The 21,021-nt window shown below is 41.0% G+C and overlaps 1 protein-coding gene across 1 annotated transcript; it reads left to right on the top strand.

Moving 5' to 3' along the window:
* The first annotated feature begins 1,285 nt into the window (after positions 1-1,285).
* On the top strand, positions 1,286-14,716 carry si:ch73-70k4.1 (uncharacterized). Its single transcript, XM_068343799.1, has 4 exons — positions 1,286-1,451; positions 10,664-10,811; positions 12,488-12,924; positions 13,870-14,716. Exons 1-4 carry the CDS (start codon positions 1,327-1,329, stop codon positions 13,940-13,942), a joined length of 783 nt encoding a protein of 260 aa, XP_068199900.1. The 5' UTR covers positions 1,286-1,326; the 3' UTR covers positions 13,943-14,716.
* The last annotated feature ends 6,305 nt before the right edge of the window (positions 14,717-21,021 follow it).

The following is a 21,021-nucleotide window of genomic DNA, read 5'->3' as shown; positions in this document are numbered from 1 at the left end:
ACTTAGAACAGGCTGACAAATATGATAAAGGTAGGCAGCAGACAGGGTCTAGCCATCAGGCAAAATCAATACACAGAGAACTCGAAAAGGAATGCTAGAGAGTAGATTTGCACTCTAATAACCTGGCTGGGAACAGAAGGCTAAGCAACAGATATATTACAGTAATCCCCTCGTTACTCGCAGTTAATGCGTTCCAGAACCACCCGTGAAAGACAAAATTCCATCATATGGCGCCCAAGTATTTATTTTATTATCTAAGGTAAGTTAAATGTTTTTGAACCCTCCCCATACTGATATTAAACCACCTTATATCTGTATTACCTTTTCCCACACTCTTATGTATCACCTTTGTTGTTTCCTATGGTGGGCAAGGTTGACACACGGTATTCCTTGAATGAACTTTATGTGGCGTCCAGCTTAACAAGGAACAAACAAGAACTGACAACGATCTCCACCTCTCATTCTCACTCTCACGCCCCCTTCTCAGTCATGCAAACACACGCAGAACACACTTGGGCCATCTCAAGGTGACACACTCAACAAAACAACAACCAAAAGCATGCGTGTACTGTATAACGTAACTAACTTTTAAAAATCCACAATCTAGTGAAGCCGTTCATCAAAATGGATCATGCTGTCTGTCTTTTGTGCTGTCTGGCACAAAATTCCACTTATTTATTGATGCAGGAAGTGTTTGTTTTCCAAATTCTAAGAGTTGGTAGGGTTAGGGAGGACCACTATATATATGTAGAGACCTGAAAAAAATGTGTTTTTCATAATAAGACCCCTTTAATTACCATGTTTAGTGACGAAAGTGGAGTTTTGATTAATTCTATGAAACGGGGTAACAGCCATTTTGAGCATTTGTGCTGAATGTGTTGTACTAAGAAAGAAAAGTACAACCCTATCAAAATCTTTCACACATCATTGTATGAAGCACAATTTTATTTGTCGACTTGAAACTCAAAAGTAACTCAAATTTACTTTCAATATAAGATTTACTATCAATGTTTAATTTTCAAGTAATTCAAAAGTAGTTGGCCGATATAACTTCATATCCCTTCCACCACAAAAAAAAAAAAAAACCGGACTGCACTTTGTCACTTAATTTGCATTTTCGTGACCAAATATCACCTTTCCATAGTTACTGTAATTTCTATTTTTCTAAGTAAACCCTGCAAGTGATTCGATTTATTCCGGAAAAGGAAGTCAGAAAACGTGACGCGAACCTCTTCTGATTGGCTAATGAAGTGACGTAGACTTAATAATAAGGAAGTCTCAGTTTCTCGCGCTATTTGAAGTTTTAGTGGAGAGTGTCCTGAAGAAATGTCTGAATATCATTCAAAATCCAAACTTAAGCGAAAGAAACTGTGTGTGGAAGATCAGCAGCTGGTGAAACGTTCCCAGGGATTGATCGAGATCTCCGGTGACGTTACAGCACAGCCTCACAGGTGAGAAAAGATCCATAGATCATGAAGGATCCCGTATCCGACGGAATCCTCTGGCTCAACCAGTCATACCCTGTACTTTTGAAATCACGAAGAGAATCGGCTCTATGTCATACTCAGACTGTTAGGAACCATTCATCAGAAGCAAAGTCTTCTCTCTGTATTGGTGTTAAATCTGATGCAAGTATCATCGCTAATGCCAACGTGCCCACAGGTAAAACCGAGGTTCAGTGTTTGCGTCCATGTCTATTCCAGCTCATGTGACTTTGTCAGAAAAGAGAAGCTGGAAAAAAGAGTGAATGTTAACATTTTGTGAACAAAAATCAGTGAAGAGAAGCAGCAAAACTGTAACGCAATTTTCTACGGAATAAATGAAGTGTCTGTCCGTTCGTCTTTCTTTTTTCTGTCAGTTTACTTATTCAGGGTAGGCGGCTCTATTTATTCATTCATTTTCCCAACCCGCTTCATCCGCTTGCGCAGGTGGCGGGGAGCTGGAGCCTATCACAGCTTGTTTAGTGCGTGAGGCGCGGGAAACTCCAGGCGCTTTTATTGTGTCTGGTTTGTGTAGTCTATATTAAAATTTGACAAAAACAATGGAAACAATAGTGCATACTAAATGTTTTGATAGTCCACCCACTTGATTTTTGCCAGTTGAAAAAAAAAAGTAATTTGGCCGCATTCAAAGGAGGAAATGTGGGGTGGATTGGGTGACGGAACTGACCGATCTTCCTAGATCTTTCAACTGCTAGTAGGCAGCAGGAAAAGGTTACCACCTGGACCATTTCAGTGTCAGCTTAACCTCTGTTTTTCACAGAGTCAATCAAAATGTTGGCCTGCCATAATGAGCTAGGCATCATTTGCCTGAGAAAACTTGAAGGCTTTATTGACAATTCCTGTCACATTTTCATCAGAATGTCAGATTCAGACACCCACTCTCCTGAGTAGAAGAAAGATAAACCTGCTGCTCTTTGACTGATATGAATGAAATATTCTGCCATTTCCATAGGAGAAAGGAATGTCATGCACTCAGTCACCAAAAAGTTACAAAGCATATCAAAGAAAAGAGTTCAGCAAAAGAACAGCTTAATGATCTGCAGAGGGACGATGACCAAATTAATAGTACAATTCCAGATTTGTAATGCAAAATATTGAAAGAGATGGTTCTTGACATTCAGACCGGTAGTATGCACTAGGGTTAAAGAAGGCTCCACTGACAACCCAGAGAAGCACTGACAGTTTTATTTTATACTCCTCAAAACTCCATGTGAGTTGTTTGACAGCGCCACGTTCCACAGCGTACACCACCAAAGCCGCAAAAGCAAGTAGTGGCCATGGCGTCTTATTGCTAAGTTTGAATTGATCAAAAGCAAACACTAGGAGGTGAAAGAGGAATGGAAATTTACTGAAATTAGGATTTTTTTCCATGCTTCAAGGCAAAACTGCTCCAGTTCCTTCAAGTTGAATGGTGTCCAGTGGTGGATGGCAATCTCCACATCTGACCACAAATTCTCAGCAACATGTATTCATGTACACCATGAGTGAAGGATTCATACATTTGTTTTAATCAGGGCTTTGAACCAGAATTTTTTGCCAATCGGTTTGTTCCGAACAGAAACAGAATTATAACGTTTCTGGTTTTGCGTCCCACCCATAAACTGACGTTCCTGAACCAGTTAGAACAAAAAATAAAGTTCCTGAACCGGTTAATAACGTTCCTTGTAAATATAAATATGTAGGTGCCGTATTTTGCGCACCACAAGACGCGCTTAAAAGCCTTAAAATTTCTCAAAAATCAACGCTGTGCCTTTTAACATTAAGCGTCTTATGTGTACACTGAGTTCCAAAATCTGTAAAAATGTTTTTGTGTGACTTCAGTCAGGATCCACCAGATCGGCCATTGTCCACCGACATAGGACGTATTACGTCTCTACGTACGCCGGCAGTGATGGACCAATTAGAGAACATGACGCGAGGCTATGTCAAGGCACACCTCCGGTAGGTACCGGTATCAGTATATGCCGGTACTGTACCGCAGGTATGCTGTTAACCACATTTGTTTGGCTAAAGACCCCCGACAATGACGTCAGCGAAGAGACACGCTTATGACGCAACAAGTAAACTCCAGGCTATCAGTTCCGGTTGTTCCGGTTCATGTAAAGAGACCGGGGGGCTTTTTTCACGTTTCGCCATCTCTCTTTATCTATGACTCCATGCACGCCCACACCACCGCTTCTGTCAGAAACCACGTCAAGCAGCTGAATTCGGAGCTTGCCATCATCCTGGAGGATTAACGAAAGAACTCCAACCACTGGACATCGGTGTAAACAGAGCCTTTGAAGTTAAGCTGCGTGCGTCGTGGAGCGATGGATGAGAGACGTGAACACACGTTTACCAGGACTGGAGGCAGTACCGAGCGAGGTACACCCCCACAATATGTGCGTGGATGGTGGATCCTGGACTAACGTGTCTGAGTCGACTTTTGTCCGATGTTTCCCAAAAGCCGGTACAGCCACCCGTAAACCAGACGGTCAGCGATAGTGAAATTACTGAGATATTCAATGCAGACCAAAGATGAGAACTTTGAAGGATTTAGTACAGATTTATCAAAACCTAAAGAAATAAAAACATTTAAAAATAATGTCGGTGTATTTTTTGAAATTTAAATACGTAGTACAACACAGTTCAACCACTCACCTTTTTACTTCCGTTAACTAGCATGCACCGAACAATAATGTGTGCTGTGTGTAAAAGTACAAAAATAAACTCCTTAATGTAGACTGCGCCTCTTTATACAATGAGCCGAAGGGTGCGCAAAATACGGTAACTGAAGGACTTTAAATTGGCACCTAAAGCAATTAGTTTATATACTATAATTACAGATATGTCCCTACCCTACAGTAAACTACTACAGCACTACACCTCAGCTTTATGACAGTTGTATCACTGTAGTTAAGGCTTATGCCTCCTACTTGGACACTACATGAAATAAGACAAGAATAACTTCCACCATGTCATTTATATCTGAACAACAGATCTTCATTGTGCTTCTCCCATAGCTCAATATTACTACAAAGCGCTGGCAGTACGGGTACACACTGCTCTGAAAATGACTGCAGCCAGTGAGTTAATGTCTAAATCATACATTTTTAAGATTGACATACTGCAGTGTTTACCTGTTATGATTAAATTGTGACTGGGAGACCTCCCTTTTCTTAACTGCTGCTGATAGTCGCTACTTCTCTCTGCTCTCATCCTGCGTCCAGTGAATGACAGGGAGTGAGGTCAAAAAGTTTTTTTCAAGAACGAAAAAAAAAACATTATTAACCGGTTTGCAATTATTTTCTGGTCCGATTCTGTTCCGGAACATTAAAAAATATAACGTTTTCGTTTTCATTCCTGCCAAAATACCAAAAGTTTCCGGTTTTCGTTCCATGAATCGGTTCAAAGCCCTGGTTTTAATGTATGTCATATATTAACAGGACTAAATATCTGACAATATATCTGTACTATTACAGTGCTTGTTGTGTTAGATTGTACAGTTGTACATGCAAAGACACAGCTCTAAGACTATTTCCAAGCTCTTGAATGTTTGAGGCAGAACGTGTGATTATTCTGAAAAAGTCACATAGGAACTCACTGGAAGTAATAAAGTAAAGCAGAACCACAGGAGTCAGATATGAAGAAGCCATACATTAAAGCAATTACGCTCAATTTGGCAGAAAGCATGGTGCAAAATGGCCTGGTGCCATCGTGAACTTGCATTATGTAATTTGATGCATTGGAAAACATTCCATTTAAACGCAAGTCAATTTTAGTCTACAATTATAGCCACTATAGTTTTCAATCTTTTCTCTCTACTGCTGAGATATTTATACCAGTGGATACCATGCAACCACTCAGAGAGCTACTTCATCAATAATTTCAGAATAATGGATTAAAAATGCATAGAAATAATAAAAAAATTAGATGAGATCACATCTTCTCATCTTCTCCCCTACCGGGAAATGAGAGATTATGTCTTATTTTTTCACATTTACAAAATGCATTTGTGGTGTTTTTCCATTTAGAACCTAGGGATGGAGATTGATTTTAGAATATTCAAATAATCATCAATTAGTAGGAATTAAATAAACATGCAAAATTATTATTTTAGCATATTGACATGCTTTTTCCTTATTTGTACCAATGTTGGGTAGTAATGAATGTCGCTGTTTGCAACTGCGATCATCCCTGATAAACACGAAAATTATTCATGTGATCCACTTCAATCTACCATAGGATTAGCACTGGATATTGTTGGGCCAGTGTGGCTACAATTCATCAACACAAGGCAAATATTTGTGAAAACAAAGAAAATAGTGACATGACATTTGATCATTTAAGTACTAAGTAGTTTCCAGACTATTGAGTGCACCTGAATATAACTCTTGCTAATTTTTAAAAGAAAGACAATTTTGTACATAAAGGCTGCACTGTAAGCTGTAGGTGTCCAGGTGTTGTAGCATGAGATATTTGCGCAGAATCATACACAGAAACAGTTTTAAAATTTGTAATTACTGCTTTTCATCATTTGGGGTGTGCATGATGTGCAAAATGTTCAAAACACAATCTACAGTACAGTAATCTCTCGTTAATTTAAACTTTTATGAAGCCTCCCCATCTCCTTCTCCATCTTCATACAGATATTAAACCACCTTCTGTCTGTATTACCTTTTGCTACACTCTTCTAGATTGTTTAAAGGGCTTTCAAGTGTTTCTTTAATACATGGAAGTGTGCTACATTTTGTGAGTCTCAGAACACAGCTCACTTCCGGATGCTGTCAGCCAATAGCATGCGCGTACGGTATCACGTGACTACCTACTAAAAATCCTTGATGGAGTGAAGCCGGTCAACTTGAAGCATGAATACGTGAGAGATAACTGTACTGTCTTCCTCGGTGCATTATTTCTTCTGTCTGTCTCGCTCTTGTACTTCATGCTAGAGTGCAACCTGGAGGCCGTTAGCCCGTCGTAATCTATCAAATAGGAACATCAGTATTTAAGCCCTAGGGTTCAAAATATTTTTAAAAAATGAAAAAGCAGTGACTTACAGTTCGTCCAAAAGTTTGGGCACACCTTCTCGTGTGCTGTTCTACGCCATTGTGTGTTGGGGCGGTGGTGCCAGGAAAAGGGGCACCGAACACCTAGACAACCTCATCCGGAAGGTTGGTTCTGTTCTGTGATCGGCCAGGACTTGGACTCTGATGAGACTGCTATAGAGAAGAGGACCATGTCCAACGTTTAGATTGACCCTGGGGAACACCACCCAGCAGAGGAGCTCCTTCATCAGCAAATTGCTGTCACTAAGCTCATCCACAGAGAGACTGAGGACCTCCTTTGTGCCCCGTGCCATCAGGGCGTACAACCACTCTTTCAGAAGGAGGGTGGTGAAGCTGCTGTGTTATTGAGGTCAGCTAAGAATGGATAGACGGGAGGGTTAAGGCAGGGATACACTTCCTTGGTGTTTTCTTCTGTCACCTTTAGTCATTTGTGATTCTTTGCCTTGCTCACCATGTGAGCCCTCAGTCCATAGCTCTGTTCATCCGGTTTTTCTTATGCTTTTTTATGTTGAGTCGATTGTCATTGTAATGTCTTTTTGTCTGTGTTATCGCTACTGTTATGTGTATTTATGTAATGCCTATTTATGCAACGTCTTTTGTCTGTGTCAGATTCAGAATCAGAATCTTTATTTGTCATGCTGACACACATTTTCATTTGTCATGCTGACACACATTTTCACATGGTACGAAATACCCCTCTGAAGGTCCCAGTTAGCCCGTTCGATAAATAAGATAAGAAAAACAAAGTGAAAAAAGTTAAATATGTAAAATATATAAAGTGTCTGAACAGCAATTTTATTTACAATGTAACAGCTTGAAGTGTGTGGGTGCTCAGTCTATTGCACTTAAAAAAAAGCCCCACATTACACCAAATCCCCGTGTGTTTGTGGTGACATACAGGGCATTGTGAGGGTGACTACAGAGCACCGCTGGTGTTCAACTGTCCAACAGCCTCTGGAAAGAAGCTGTTTCTCAGCCTGGTGGTCCTGCTCCGGAGGCTCCATAGTCTCCTGCCTGAGGGGAGGGGTTGGAATAGACTGTGTGCTGGGTGGGTGGGGTCTGCCATCATGTGGGTGGCCCTCCTACACATATTCGTGGAGATTTCTGTGGTGGTAGGTAGGCCACCCCTCTGTGCAGCCTTCACAACCCTATGCAGAGCTTTCCTGTCTGCTGCAGAGCAAATGCCATGCCACACAGTGATGTTGATGGTGAGGATGCTCTGTACCACACCTCTGTAGAAGCACTTCAGGATGGGACTCCCCAGTCCATCACGCCTCAGCTTCCTGACTAAGTAAAGCCGCTGACGGGCCTTCCTGAGCAGGTAGGAGGTGTTACAGCTCCAGGTGAGGTCCTTGGTGAGGTGAACCCCCAAGTACCTGTAGCTGGAGACCACTTCCACAGCTGCTTGTCATGCTACTTATGTGTATTTATGTATTTATTGTGAGCAGTTGATATCCTGAATTTCCTCGGGGATCAATAAAGTAGCTGTCTGTCAATCTGTCTGTCATTCAATGTGTTTTCTTATTTTCATGACTATTTAAATTGTAGATTTTCACTATTTATATCAAAACTATGAACACATTTAGAGTTATGTACTTGACAAAAAAAGGTAAAATAACTGAAAACAAGTTTTATATTCTAGTTTCTTCGAAATAGCCAGCCTTTGCTCTGTTTAGTGCATTGCAAACTCTTGGCATTCTCTCAATGAGCTTCAAGAGGTTGTCACCTGAAATGGTTTTCCAACAGTCTTGAAGGAGTTCCCAGAGTTGTTAAGCACATGTTGGCAATTTGCCTTCACTCTACGGTCCAGCTTACCCCAAACCATCTAGATTGGGTTCATGTCTGGTGACTGTGAAGGCCAGGTCATCTGTCGCAGCACTCCATCACCCTCCTTCTTGGTCAGACAGCCCTCACACAGCCTGGAGGTGTGTTTAGGGTCAATGCCCTTTCGAAAAAGAAATGATTGTCCAACTGAACGCAATCCACATAGGATGGCATGTCGCTGCAGGATGCTGTGGTAGCCACGGTGGTTCAGTTTGCTTTCAATTTTGAATAAAACCCCAACAGTGTCACCAGCAAAACACCCCCACAACATCACATCTCCTCTGTACTTCACAGTGGGAACTTGGCATGGGGAATCCATCCATTCACCTTTTCCGTCTCACAAAGACATGGCAGTTGGAACCACAGGTCTCAAATCTGGACTCATCAGACCAAAGCTCAGATTTCCACTGGTCTAATGTCCATTCCTTGTATTTCTTCGCCCAAAAAAATATCTTCTGCTTGTTGTTCATCCTTAGCAGTGGTTTCCTAGCAGCTATTTGACCATGAAGGCGTGATTCACGCAGTCTCCTCTTAACAGCTGGTTTCTAATCTGAGCTGCTGTCAATTTGTGATTTCTGAGGTTGTTTTTCATGTAGCTCTTGATGGTTTTTGTGACTCCACTTAGGGACACATTTAAAGTTTTTGCAATTTTCCGGACTGGCTGACCTTCATTTCTTCAAGTAATGATTGGCACTTTTTTTTTTTTAAATTTAGCTGATTGGTTCTTACGGCAGCGTAGAGCTGCCAGACCAAGAAAATAAAAACCGGGACGTATCATGTTATTTCGTGATACGTATCACGTTATTTCGTGATATGTATCACGTTATTTCGTGATACGTATCACGAAATAACGTGATATGACTTTTTCAAAGTGGTTTTATTTACTGTCTGCTGGCCATCAGTAAATCATGGCTCCTTTACATGATGCCATTGAATTATATTTCATGCTTGGCTTGAGACATGGTGAGATTTTACAGTTATTGGGCTCCGTGGATGACATTTATATAAGCATGCGTACCCTAAGACGACATTTGAAAAAAATGGGGCTATACCGGAGGAAAAACGAGTCGGACCCTCTTGAGGTAGCGTCGTTCCTCATTGATGAGCTGGAAGGACACGGCCGGTTGCATGGATACAAGCTCCATCATCTCAACATAACATTCATTCATTCATTCATCTTCTAAACCGCTTAATCCGCAAACGCAGGTCGCGGGGTCAACATAACATTTTATCACGAAATAACGTGATACATATCACGAAATAACGTGATACGTATCACGAAATAACGTGATACTATCACGAAATAACGTGATGCGTCCCGGTTTTTATTTTCTTGGTCTGGCAGCTCTACGCTTCCGTAGGTTCTTGCCATAATATAAATTTTAACAATTGTCCAACAGGGCTGTCAGCTGTGTATTAACCTGTCTTCTGCACAACATGACTGATTGACCCAACCCCATTGATAAAGCAAGAAATTCCACTAATTACCCCTAGTAAGGTACACCTGTGAAGTGAAAACCATTTCAGGTGACTACCTCTTGAAACTCAATGGGAGAATGCTAAGAGTATGCAAAGCAGTAATTAAAGCAAAGAATGGCTACTTTGAAGAAATTAGAATCTAAAATGTGTTTTCAGTTATTTCACCTTATTTTTTTAAGTACATAATTCCACAGTGGTAGCACTGTTGACGCACAACAAGGCAAATCCGGGTTCACATCCCGCTATGTTTGGAATTTGCATGTTCTCCCTGTGTTTGCGTGGGTTCTCTCCTGGTTCTCTGGCTTCCTCCCACCTCCAAAAACACGCTATCCGCATTGACCTTAGGTATGACAGTGCGTGTGCATATTTGTCTCAGTCAGCTGGGATAAGCTCCAGTTCCCTGCGACAGCGGATGAAGCGGTTGTGAAATGAACATAACTCCATCTGTGTTCATTCATAGTTTTGATGTCTTCATTGAATGAGAAGGTGTGTCTAAACCTTTGGCCCATACTGTAAATGTCAGAATTTACGCTAAATAACTGAAATTCTCATAATGTAGCAATATTCCATTTTCCACTTTGTATGTACCTGGCTTACCAATGCAACCTCCTCTGCTGTTGCCATGTTTGTTGCAGGTTAAGCTTTTGTGTTTCCCTGCCACAGTATTTCTATGGACGGATCAGTTTGGTACACTGCTGAATATAACAGCATCAATTTCTGTTGAGCGACTGTCAGTTAATATACGGAATGGGGGTTTGTTGAGATTTGATGGGACAGTGGTATTCATGTGACAGTATAATATGTGATCTACAGGCCAGAGCTTTCTGCAGGACTGAGGTGGACCACAGAGCTGATGTCTCCTGCGGAGAGATTGTGGGCTTTGACCCTGAAGTCTTCTCTGTCCCACGCTGAGAGCCAGAGCAGCTACCTGGTTCCTGATCTTCCACAGCCGTCTAAAATGGTAGGTTACCGCTGAAAGAGCTGCATGACACACTTCCTGTAGATTAATGTCAGCATGTGTATTTGTTGATGGTATGTATTATTTATCTATACTGTTCCTGTATTTTCTTTTTAATATCACAGAATGCAATTTACATCACAAGCCATTATTCACTGTTTCCAACTGACGTACAGTGTGCCCTCGTTCTTTGCGGTTAATCCGTTCCAGGGACCGCATGCGATTGAGGAATCCACGATCGAGATCACAATCTTTTTATCTTATTATTTATGGCACTTTAAATGTTTATGAACCCTCCCCATTATGATATTAAACCACCTTCTATCTGTATTATCTTTTCCCACACTCTTATCGACTGTTAAGGAACTTTTGTGTCTCACGAAGGTCCGAGACTGATGGAAGAGAGCACACTTCCAGATGCCGTCAGCCAATAGAATGCGCGTACAGTATCACGTGACTGTCAACTAAAAATCCACGATGAGGTAGGGTTTCAATCGTTGATGTAAGACTACGCGAGGGCGCACTGTACACTAGTGACATTCAAACCATGCAAGGAGTCAACTCATTAGGAACAGTAACCATTCACGACTCCCACACAATTGGAAGAGATGCTGGGAGCAATTTCAGCAAGGTCAGCCCATATATACTTTGACATGTAGATCTAAGGGGGTCAATGGTAAAACAACTGTCCTTCCTATAAGTGGATGACCACTCAAACTACACCCAGATATGCCTTGGCATGCCACTTATCTCATGTTTCTAAAAATGATGGGACACTGTCTAAAATATAAACAATACATATTTATTTTCAAGTTATCGAATTGGAGATGGCACAAAGGCAATATTTTTTAAAAGGTAATTTTTTTAAGTCATATTCATATTTAGAATTTGCAGTCTGCAATACATTAAAAAAAATTGGTAATTACTGCTGTCATTTTAAAGTGGATTGTGTTTTCATTCTCGCCGGATTTAGAATTTCAGCTGCTCCAGAGTTCAGGGTCTCCTTGGTCATGTTTTACATTTTATAATGCTCTAAATAATGGGTAATGTGTCAGGGTGGCAGTAGGGCAGTTGAGCACACTTTTTAACAACAGAGCCCTGCTATTGTAATGCATTGAGAAACGGGTTTAATTGTGTCACGGAAGGCCATCCCTGAAGAAAACATTGTCCAGTTGTCAGTATGTGTTGTGCTAAAACCTGAATAAGCCATGTGGATGCAGCAACAAACTGTTTTCACAGACTTTGACTTGGATGTTTTCAAGCTTTCCATGAAGGTATATCAAGAACAGAAACTTGTTTGTCTTCAATGTGGTGCCATCTGTGGACCTGGAGATCATGGCTATCCAATATTGTTTTTCAAATTTTGAAAAAAATAATAATCATGAAATCCCCAAGTTTTATTTTGAGTAACACTATTCTTTAACTGTTGAACTATTTTCCATTGCATAGAGTGGTGAACTCCTCTTCTTTTTCTTTCGGCTTTTCCCTTCAGGGGTCGCCACAGCAAATCAGTTGCCTCCATCTAACCCTGTCTTCTGCATCCTCTTCTCTCACACCAACTACCTTCATGTCCTTCATGTTCCATATATAGGGAATATAACTGTCTATATTCTGAAATAAGCTTGTCTGTCATCTTTTTGGTTGCTAAAAGTTTTTGTATATTATCTCTTTTATTTTAGGGAGTCACAAGACTCAAGTTAGTTGACCAGCGGTGGTGTGACATTAATGAAGACGTTGTTCCCTTCCTTGAACTCTCGCCACCTTCATCAAGGACATCATGGTCTCCTTTCGGGCTCAGCTCCTCTCAGCAGGACCTTTCAGTACAAATCCACATTGCGACTGACCTCTCTGACAGCCAAGAAACTTCAAGTGGCAAGACCAACTCTTTTAAAGCTCTAACTAAAGGGAAACCACAAACCCCTCACAGCTTGAAGAGGAGAACATCATCATCATCATCAGCATCAGCAATTGACAAGCGAGTTTCATTGCAGGAGATGAGTAGAAATGAAGATGAGGTAGTGAGTGATAGCAAGGAATTGGTGGTGCAGAAGAGTATCAGAGGTGATGAATCAAGGTTGCAGAGCTGCCCCATGTGCCTGCTGAAGTTCCCTGCAGGGTAAGATATGTTCTGTTTTATGTCAAATGGCATTAACGGTATTGTGTCCATCTCTGTGACATCTGTCCTTATTTTTGTTTTCTGAGACATTCATATTTTCAGTTTTAGTCTTTTTCACAATCTTTTTTTAGGATGCTTGTCGGTTCCATTTATTTCCATTAATTCTATTGTCCCACTGCTCTGAACATGAAGTAATTTTTGTTAAAAAAAAAACTGTGGATGATGTTTCAGGCCTGTAATGGTTCTCCAGATACACAAACATTTCTAGTGATAGATCGAGATTGTGTGCTATGGGTGTCAGTAGCAGCAGTTCACACAGAAGGCCAAAGCACACTCTTCACATTTCAACAATTCTATTTGTTGAACTTACTAAGAATCTAATTGGTTCATGTCACTTTGTGTTCGAGCTGATTTTGGAAGAGGAAACGACAAAAGATATTTGTTAATACATGAAAGAATGGATCCTACAAATATTGCTAAACTGAACTTGAATTTCATTTCACAAAGAGGCAATGCACGATCCATCTGTCCATTTTCTTGTAGACATGATCACAATTGTCTCATTTACAGTCGCTTATCTGTATTGTGGGTCATGGGTCTGCTTAAGCTTATCTCAACTGGCTAAAAGGTGAGATGTGGGGTGCACCCCGGATAAGACTCCAGCCTATCGCAGGGCCACACAAAAAACAAACAAACCAACAAACAAATACACACACTCATAGCTGTGGACAATTTTATGTTGACTACTTCACCTAAGCTGCATGTTTTTGGTGGTGGGAGACTGTAGAAACTTTGCATAGAAAGGAATCAAACCCAGAACCGTATTACTGTGAGGTGATAGCCAGACTGTGCTTTTTTTGCAGCCATTTATTAGAGTGGTTAAAAAAACTATTAGACTATGTATAAGGTGTGTTTGTCCCACGCTGTACATTTCTGTTCCTCCAGGTTCCCCCAGATGGACTGTGACAGCCACCTGGCCCAGTGTCTGTCCGATATGACTGTGGATGTGACCTGGTGAGACAACAGAATGGTAGCTGCTGTCCCAGAGATATGAACAGCATAAGGTCCCTACACCCTCCTTGAAGTATCGAAGGTTATTTAAGTCAATCAACTGGACTTAAAGAAAATTTCTTGAAGACGATTCACCTCTCATCCAAGTCGCTTCTCTATTTCTGGTGGTGGTTGGTCTAGTCTCAGCTTCTTAACTGTCTGAGATGGTTAGTGCTAATGATATTCCAAAGACCATTGTCAAGACCCGTCTGGCTCCTCAACAATTTTTGATGGGGGTGCCAGGGGGTATTAAAGGCAGTTTGCTGAAATGTGTAATTGTCATAACTACCCCTTCATTGAGAAGGGGTAGTTATGACAATTACGCAATTATATAGTACATTAAAAGTACATTGGACTAATCAGATCATTGAAGTGTTTGTATCTTTTAAAGACAAGCACTAGAATCAAATTTGCTCAAAAAAACAAGTTGTTTTTGTTTGTTTTAGACATTTTTTGTATAATTTATTACCCAGACAAAAAGAAGGAAATAAGTACCTCTACTAGAGTTTAAGGAGGTTGTCATATATCACACATGTGATAAATAAGAGTCTATTATTTATATATTACAGTGGCCTTTTACAAATTTTGCATTTTTTACCCTTTTTCAAAAATTTGACTTTTAATGCATTTGCCGTACATTTTGTTTTTTATTTTGTAGTTTCAATGTCAGTTTCTATAATTTGTGTGTAATTAATAGTTAAGTAGTTTAGTCTTTTTTTTAATGTTGTGAAAAAAAAACAACTGTCCCTATTGAAAACCATTAAATTTGTACAAGAAGAACAATTCTTGATTGTAGAGACACTCAACAATTCTTTCGACACAAACATGCGGACACCTGAGAAAAAAAACAACCCTGCTTAACATCTGTAAACGTTAGGCAGGACCCATCTCAGCTCGTTCAGTGCCAGCTCTTTTAGGAGCATGGAACCCAGCAGGCAGATTTAGGGCATAGGGCAAAGGGGATTAAAATGAGATGATGACCTTGATCTTGAGAAAACTAGGTCTAGGTCAAATTTCAACTTTTGTACACTCAGGAACCGGATAAGATAAAAAGGCAAGGGAGAAGACCAGTGTGTGTAAGACCATAGATCTTACACACACTGCCCGGAAGCATCCACACCTGATGCCTTAACCACCTCAGCTGACTCCTTTCAACGCAAAGGAGCAGCGACTGAAAGTAGGTCAAAGTACTAGCCTTGATTTTTGACCTACACGAGTAGGTCAGGGTACAATTTTGAATTCAGGGGTGTCGCGGGATGTTGCAGTCTGTGACTGGCTTGTTACATCTTGCTTCAAAGTGGTGATGTATTGTAATTGTCAGTGTTCATGTGTTTGTCCGTGCGTTCGTTAGTCCACCAAAGATCTTCGCAACCGTTGCAAATAGAAAGATGACACAAAAAAATCTGGGGATGAAAATCAAAATAAATCTTGTTTTTCCATTGCATAGTATTCGTTGGACTGTGGCAGCCCATACACATTTATACACTTATCACATCAAATATTTAGGCATTAACATTTCCACTAGGTTATCAAAGCTGTTTGGACTAGTGTCACCCACATCTGGTTCATAGTCTAGTCCCTAAACACAGTTACCATGAAATATCAGTGTGAAAACCGCAAATCAAACAGCATCTCTCAAGAAACTAAATCATTGTCCATCCATCCATCTTCTACCGCTTATGGGTCGCGGGGCCATCAGCCTCAACAGGGAGCTCCAAACTTCCCTTTCCCCCGCCACATCCACCAGCTCTGACTGGGAGATCCTGAGGCGTTCCCAGGCCAGTGTTGAGATATAATCCCTCCACCTGGTCCTGGGTTCTGCCCCGAGGTCTCCTCCCAGCTGGACCTGCCAGAAACACCTCCCTAGGGAGGCGCCCCAGAAGCATCCACACCTGATGCCTAAACCACCTAAGCTTACTCCTCTCGATGCAAAGGAGCAGCGACTCTGAGTCCCTCCTGAACAGCAGTGTGTCACACCCTATCTCTAAGGGAGACACCAGCTATCCACCTGAGAAAGCCTATTTCCACCGCTTGTATCTGCGATCTCGTTCTTTTTGTCATGACCCATCGCTCATGTCCATAGGTGAGGGTAGGAACAAAGATTGGAGGGTAGATGGAGAGCTTTGCTTCTTAGCTTAGCTCCCTCTTTGTGGCAACAGTGTGGTAAAGCGACTGCTATACCACTACTGCTGCCCAATTCTCCATCCAATCTCACGCTCCATTGTTCCCGCACTCGTGAACAAGACCCTAAGATACTTAGAGTCCTTCACTTGTGGAAGGACCTCATTTGCCACTCGGAGAAGGCAATTCACCAGCTTCCTGCTAAGGACCATATTCTCAAATTTGGTGGGGCTGATCCTCATCCCCGCCGCTTCACACTCGGCTGCAAACCGGACCAGTCAGCGCTGCAGGTCATAAGCCGATGACGCAAATAGAACCATATCATTTGCAAAAAGCAGCAATGCAATCCTCAGTCCTCCAAACTGTAAGCCCTCTTTACCACGACTACGCCTCGATATCCTGTCCATGAAAATCACAAACAGAATTGGTGATAAAGGGCAGCCCTGGTGAAGGCCAACAGCCACTCGGAACAAGTCCGACTTACTGCTAAGAACCTGAACGCAGCTTTCACCTTGGGCATACAGGGATTAGATGGCCCTAAGGAGAGGCCCCCTCGCCCCGCAGTATCCCCACAGTAAGTCCCTGGGGAGCCAATCGTACGCCTTCTCCACAAAATACATGTTAACTGGATGGGCACACTCCCAAGCCCACTCTAGGACCCCTGCGAGAGTAAAGAGCTGATCCGTTGTTCCACCACCAGGATGTAACCCACATTATTCCTCCTCAATCCAAGGTGCAAAAATCGGCAGGACCCTCCTTTCCAGCACCTTGGAGTAAACTTTCCCAGGGAGGCTGAGGAGTGTGATGCCCCTGTAGTTGGCACACACCCTCTGGTCCCCCTTTCTGAAAAGAGGAACCACCACCCCAGTCTGCCACTCTTTCAGCCCTGTCCCAGACTTCCACGCAATGTTCAAGAGGTGTGTCAGCCATGACAGCCCCTCAACACCCAGAGCCTTCAGCATTTCCGGGCTAATCTCATCAACACCCGGGGCTTGGCCACCGTGAAGTTGTTTAACTACCTCGTTGACTTCGCCCAGAGAAATTAATTTGAATCCCCCATCATCCTCCAGCTCTGCCTCTGCAACAGAGGACGGGTCAGTTTGAATGATTGGATCCAGAAGTTCCTCAAAGTGTTCTTTCCACTGACCGACAACCTCCTCTGTCGAGGTCAACAGTGTCCCATCTTTGCCATATACACCTCGGATGGTCCCCCGCTTTCCCCTCCCGAGGTGTCGGACAGTCCTCCAACTGATTTAGTCCTCCAACTAAATCATTAATGAAGCATAAATCTCAGAATCAGTCAATATTGTTGCTCTGCAATATATAGCATAATCTCACAATATGACGAAACACTATCCATTACAACAGTAAAATTGTAATGTCTTATCCATCAATCCTTACTAGACTCAAATCGGCAAAAACAGGTACTCAATGAAAAAAAATGTTAACCTTTAACTCATCAGTTAGTCCACGGAACTCACCTCTCTGAATGTAAAGGTACCATATTATACTCATTTTATTCAATTTCACACAGCTGTCAGAAGTCCAATTCAAAGTCCAAAGTCAGCTATATTGTGGGTTCTGCTTCATGAAATTGCATTTCTCTCAAAGCCAAAAAACCTAAAAGCTAAGAACAAAAACATTACAAACATGAGAGAAAAAAAACAAAACAAAATGACAACAGTCTTAATTTCGGAAACTGTATTTTAGTGCAAACAGCAGATCAGAATGCAAAATGGCATTTGAAATAACCATTATGTGGTGTAAGTTGGTCCTAGTCCTCAGACTCTCTAGTCTACCTGAAGGCAGCAGGCTGAAGAGGTTGTGGGATGGATGTGTGTGGTCACCCAAAATGCTTAGTGCTTTGTGAGTGAGGTGGGTGCTGTAACTGTTCTGGAGGGCGGGAACAGAGACACCAACAATCCTTTCTGCTTTTTACACGATACGCTGGAGGGACTGTACCACATCATGATGCTGCCGGACAGTGTGCTCTTGATGCTGTCTCTGTAAAAGATGGACATGATGAGGGCTGGGGCGCTTACTCGTCGCAGCTTACAAAGAAAGTAGAGACGTTGTGCCTTCCTGACCAGTGATGTTGTGTTTCTGGTCCAGGAGAGATCCTCTGAGATGTACATACCCAGGAACTTGGTAATGCTCACCCTCTCCACAGTTGATGTGGAGAGAATCATGCTGGGTGTGATCACTCCTAAATTCAACAACTATTTCTTTCGTCTTCTCCATTAAAATAAACATTGTTGGTGCTGCACCACCTGGCTACGATTCTCACCTCACTCCTGTAATGTGTCTCATCCCTGTCACTAATGAGACCCACTGCAGTTGTGTCATCCGCATTACACTGCATTCGAAATGTATTGTTCCAAAGTTTCAAAGTGTATTTGAAACAACTTCAAACCTCTTCATTCGGGATTAAAGTCAAGACATAACATACTGACACTACTGCAAAAGCACCACTGAAAGCTCTGCTGCCTTTCCAACTTCATAGCTTTGTGAAGTGTGTTTTTCTGCAGTGAAAGGAATGAAAATGAAATTATGGAGTAGAATAGACATCAAGGACACACTTTGAGTATCACTATTGACCATCACCTCCAGATGGGACCATCTAGTTATAGGGAAACAAGCACAGGACTCTCACTGATTCTGCAATATGTTGAATAGATATTGATATGATAAACATGTAATAGTTGTTAAAGTGCATTATACTCTGTTTATTGGTTACATTTCCAATCTGCAATTTTTTTTATATATTTCATGGAAAAATTGCTTGGCATGAAAGTGGTTCCTAGTACACAAAAATTTGTGCATCACTGATTTCAGTGACTTAATGTTGCTGATATGTGGTTCTGTAACTTTTACCAAACATCTTTTGGGAAATTAATTCACAGACAACAGAGTCAAAATCAGCTTCCTGCTTCATAGCAAAAAATGCTAATTGTTAATAGTTGTTCTTACTGAATTTGAGGGAAACATTTTCCAAAGTGTATTAAGGCCTGTATCAAAATATAAATTAGGACATTTCCTTTAGTTAGGATCAGGTACCACTATAGCTACAGCCAAGTTTTAACCTGTGGACGTTGTTAAGGTGTGACTCTTAACCACAAAGTTTTCAAAATTCGGGGAGTTAATGTAACATGTTCCTGTTTCATGGCAACACACACATGAAAAACACATGATGTTTGAGAAACTCAAAATGTTGAGCGCTTTTCATCGTTTTTAAATTAAGATAGTTCTGTCCAAATTTCAAATCAGGTTAAATCTCAAGGGTGTTAAAAATGTGTTCAAAATTATATAAATGGGTGCAATATTCGAATTCTTTAGTCTTAGGTCAATGCACCAATAGATGCTCTGCTAGTCTGCATGAGTCACATATGCAAATTACATATCTTACCTGTTACACTGCAGGACAGGGCTGTGTTTCAGGTTATGTAAGAGAGTCAAAATCTTCCTCACATTTCTGTTTACCACATCACACATAAATGTCCAATTACACTGAATTTTGCAAAAAAAAAATTAATGGATTGTTGAGCATGTTCAGGGCTCCAAAGGCCAATTTATTTGGGACCATATTATAATTCCTTATAGAGCAAAAGGGTATCAACACGAGACAATAATAGCAAGAAAACTCAACAAGAAAACCATGGGAGCTTACATCTTAGGGCTGAGTATGAAGAAGCAGGAAAGTCAGAAATGCCTGGTCTTTTTTTGGGTTATAAAATAAATTGTTCCAGATTTAATCAAAAACATCATTTTTAATTATGAATAATTAAGTTAATTTCTCTATTTTAAGAATTTTCCAAGATGTTTTTTTGCCACTTTTTCAATGTTAAGGGTAGTGGATTCAACCATTTCCGTGTGATTTCTTGCTTGCTGCCAAAAGTGCCTGGAGCAGCTTTTTAATACTCCTCTGTTTTAAGAAGACAGTGTGACCTAAATATAAAGTTGCTGGATCCCAAACACCAAACTCAGTCTTTTTTGGATATGGTATTATGACAAACTTAAACTAGAACCATCCATGAACCTGGCTTGGGGCTTGAAATTCTGAAAGTCTGACTTCAGGATTTTATGGAAATCAGATGCTGCCTTTGATAACTGTGTGAGCTTGCACTTCCAATTAATGTAATATTGTACTTGTGGGTATCTGTAAAAACACGGTACAGTGCGGTAGTAGTAGCAACACTAGTAGTAGCCGTGCGAGTACTTAAATCAGCAGTAATTATTAGTAGCAGCAGTAGTAATACTACAAGTAAAACCTGTAGTTGTTCTATTAGTAGTTATTGGTCACTCAAGCAAACACTCGACTGCCAAACGAATTCTAGTCATAATTAACACGAATCAAAATCAAAAACTGGAGGAGTAAGCCTATTGGTTGTTTAAGTAGCCAGTTACCATCAGTTGTCAGAAATGCTGACTCCGATGTAACTGATGAGAAAGCTCAGAAAAGCACCGCTCAAACTGGTTGGGCTAATTAAAAATTTGCAGGAGACATAGTTAAAATGAGCACACTCTTGCCATTCAAAGTTGCTTAATTATTCTAAATTAAATAAAATTAATCTTAAAAAACCACATCGGATATAAATGAAAAATTAGACAAGCAGGTGACAACCAGTAGACCCAAACAACTTTTGCCTCTTCTAGTTGGAGTGTTGGAATTGCTATGTTGTCATCAAAGCCTGCCAAAGAAGAAAAGAAAATGTTGTCTTCCAAAATAGACCGATTAACACACCAACACATAATTTGTATGGGTACAATTATAAAATTGCACACTACAACCAGACAGGCTGTTTACTTCTGAATATTTCAGGCACATTATAATGGTAGTGTATTGGGTGGTTGTTTAGGGTTGCTCTTGCTTTAAGTGTATGACAGTTATCTTCCAAATTAACATTTACTAGAGCCAGCATAACATTT

Source organism: Antennarius striatus, chromosome 2, assembly GCF_040054535.1.
Source record: "Antennarius striatus isolate MH-2024 chromosome 2, ASM4005453v1, whole genome shotgun sequence".
NCBI classification, from domain to species: Eukaryota; Metazoa; Chordata; class Actinopteri; order Lophiiformes; family Antennariidae; genus Antennarius; species Antennarius striatus.
This window is presented reverse-complemented; position numbering and strand designations above follow the sequence as displayed.

What these genes read in the sequence shown, in the direction of transcription:
- si:ch73-70k4.1 (XM_068343799.1), top strand. Translation starts at nt 1,327, where the DNA reads ATGTCTGAATATCATTCAAAATCCAAACTTAAGCGAAAGAAACTGTGT. An exon ending in GTTACAGCACAGCCTCACAG is followed by an intron (nt 1,452 to 10,663) that starts GTGAGAAAAGAT and finishes TGTGATCTACAG; the next exon opens with GCCAGAGCTTTCTGCAGGAC. An exon ending in CTGCTGAAGTTCCCTGCAGG is followed by an intron (nt 12,925 to 13,869) that starts GTAAGATATGTT and finishes CTGTTCCTCCAG; the next exon opens with GTTCCCCCAGATGGACTGTG.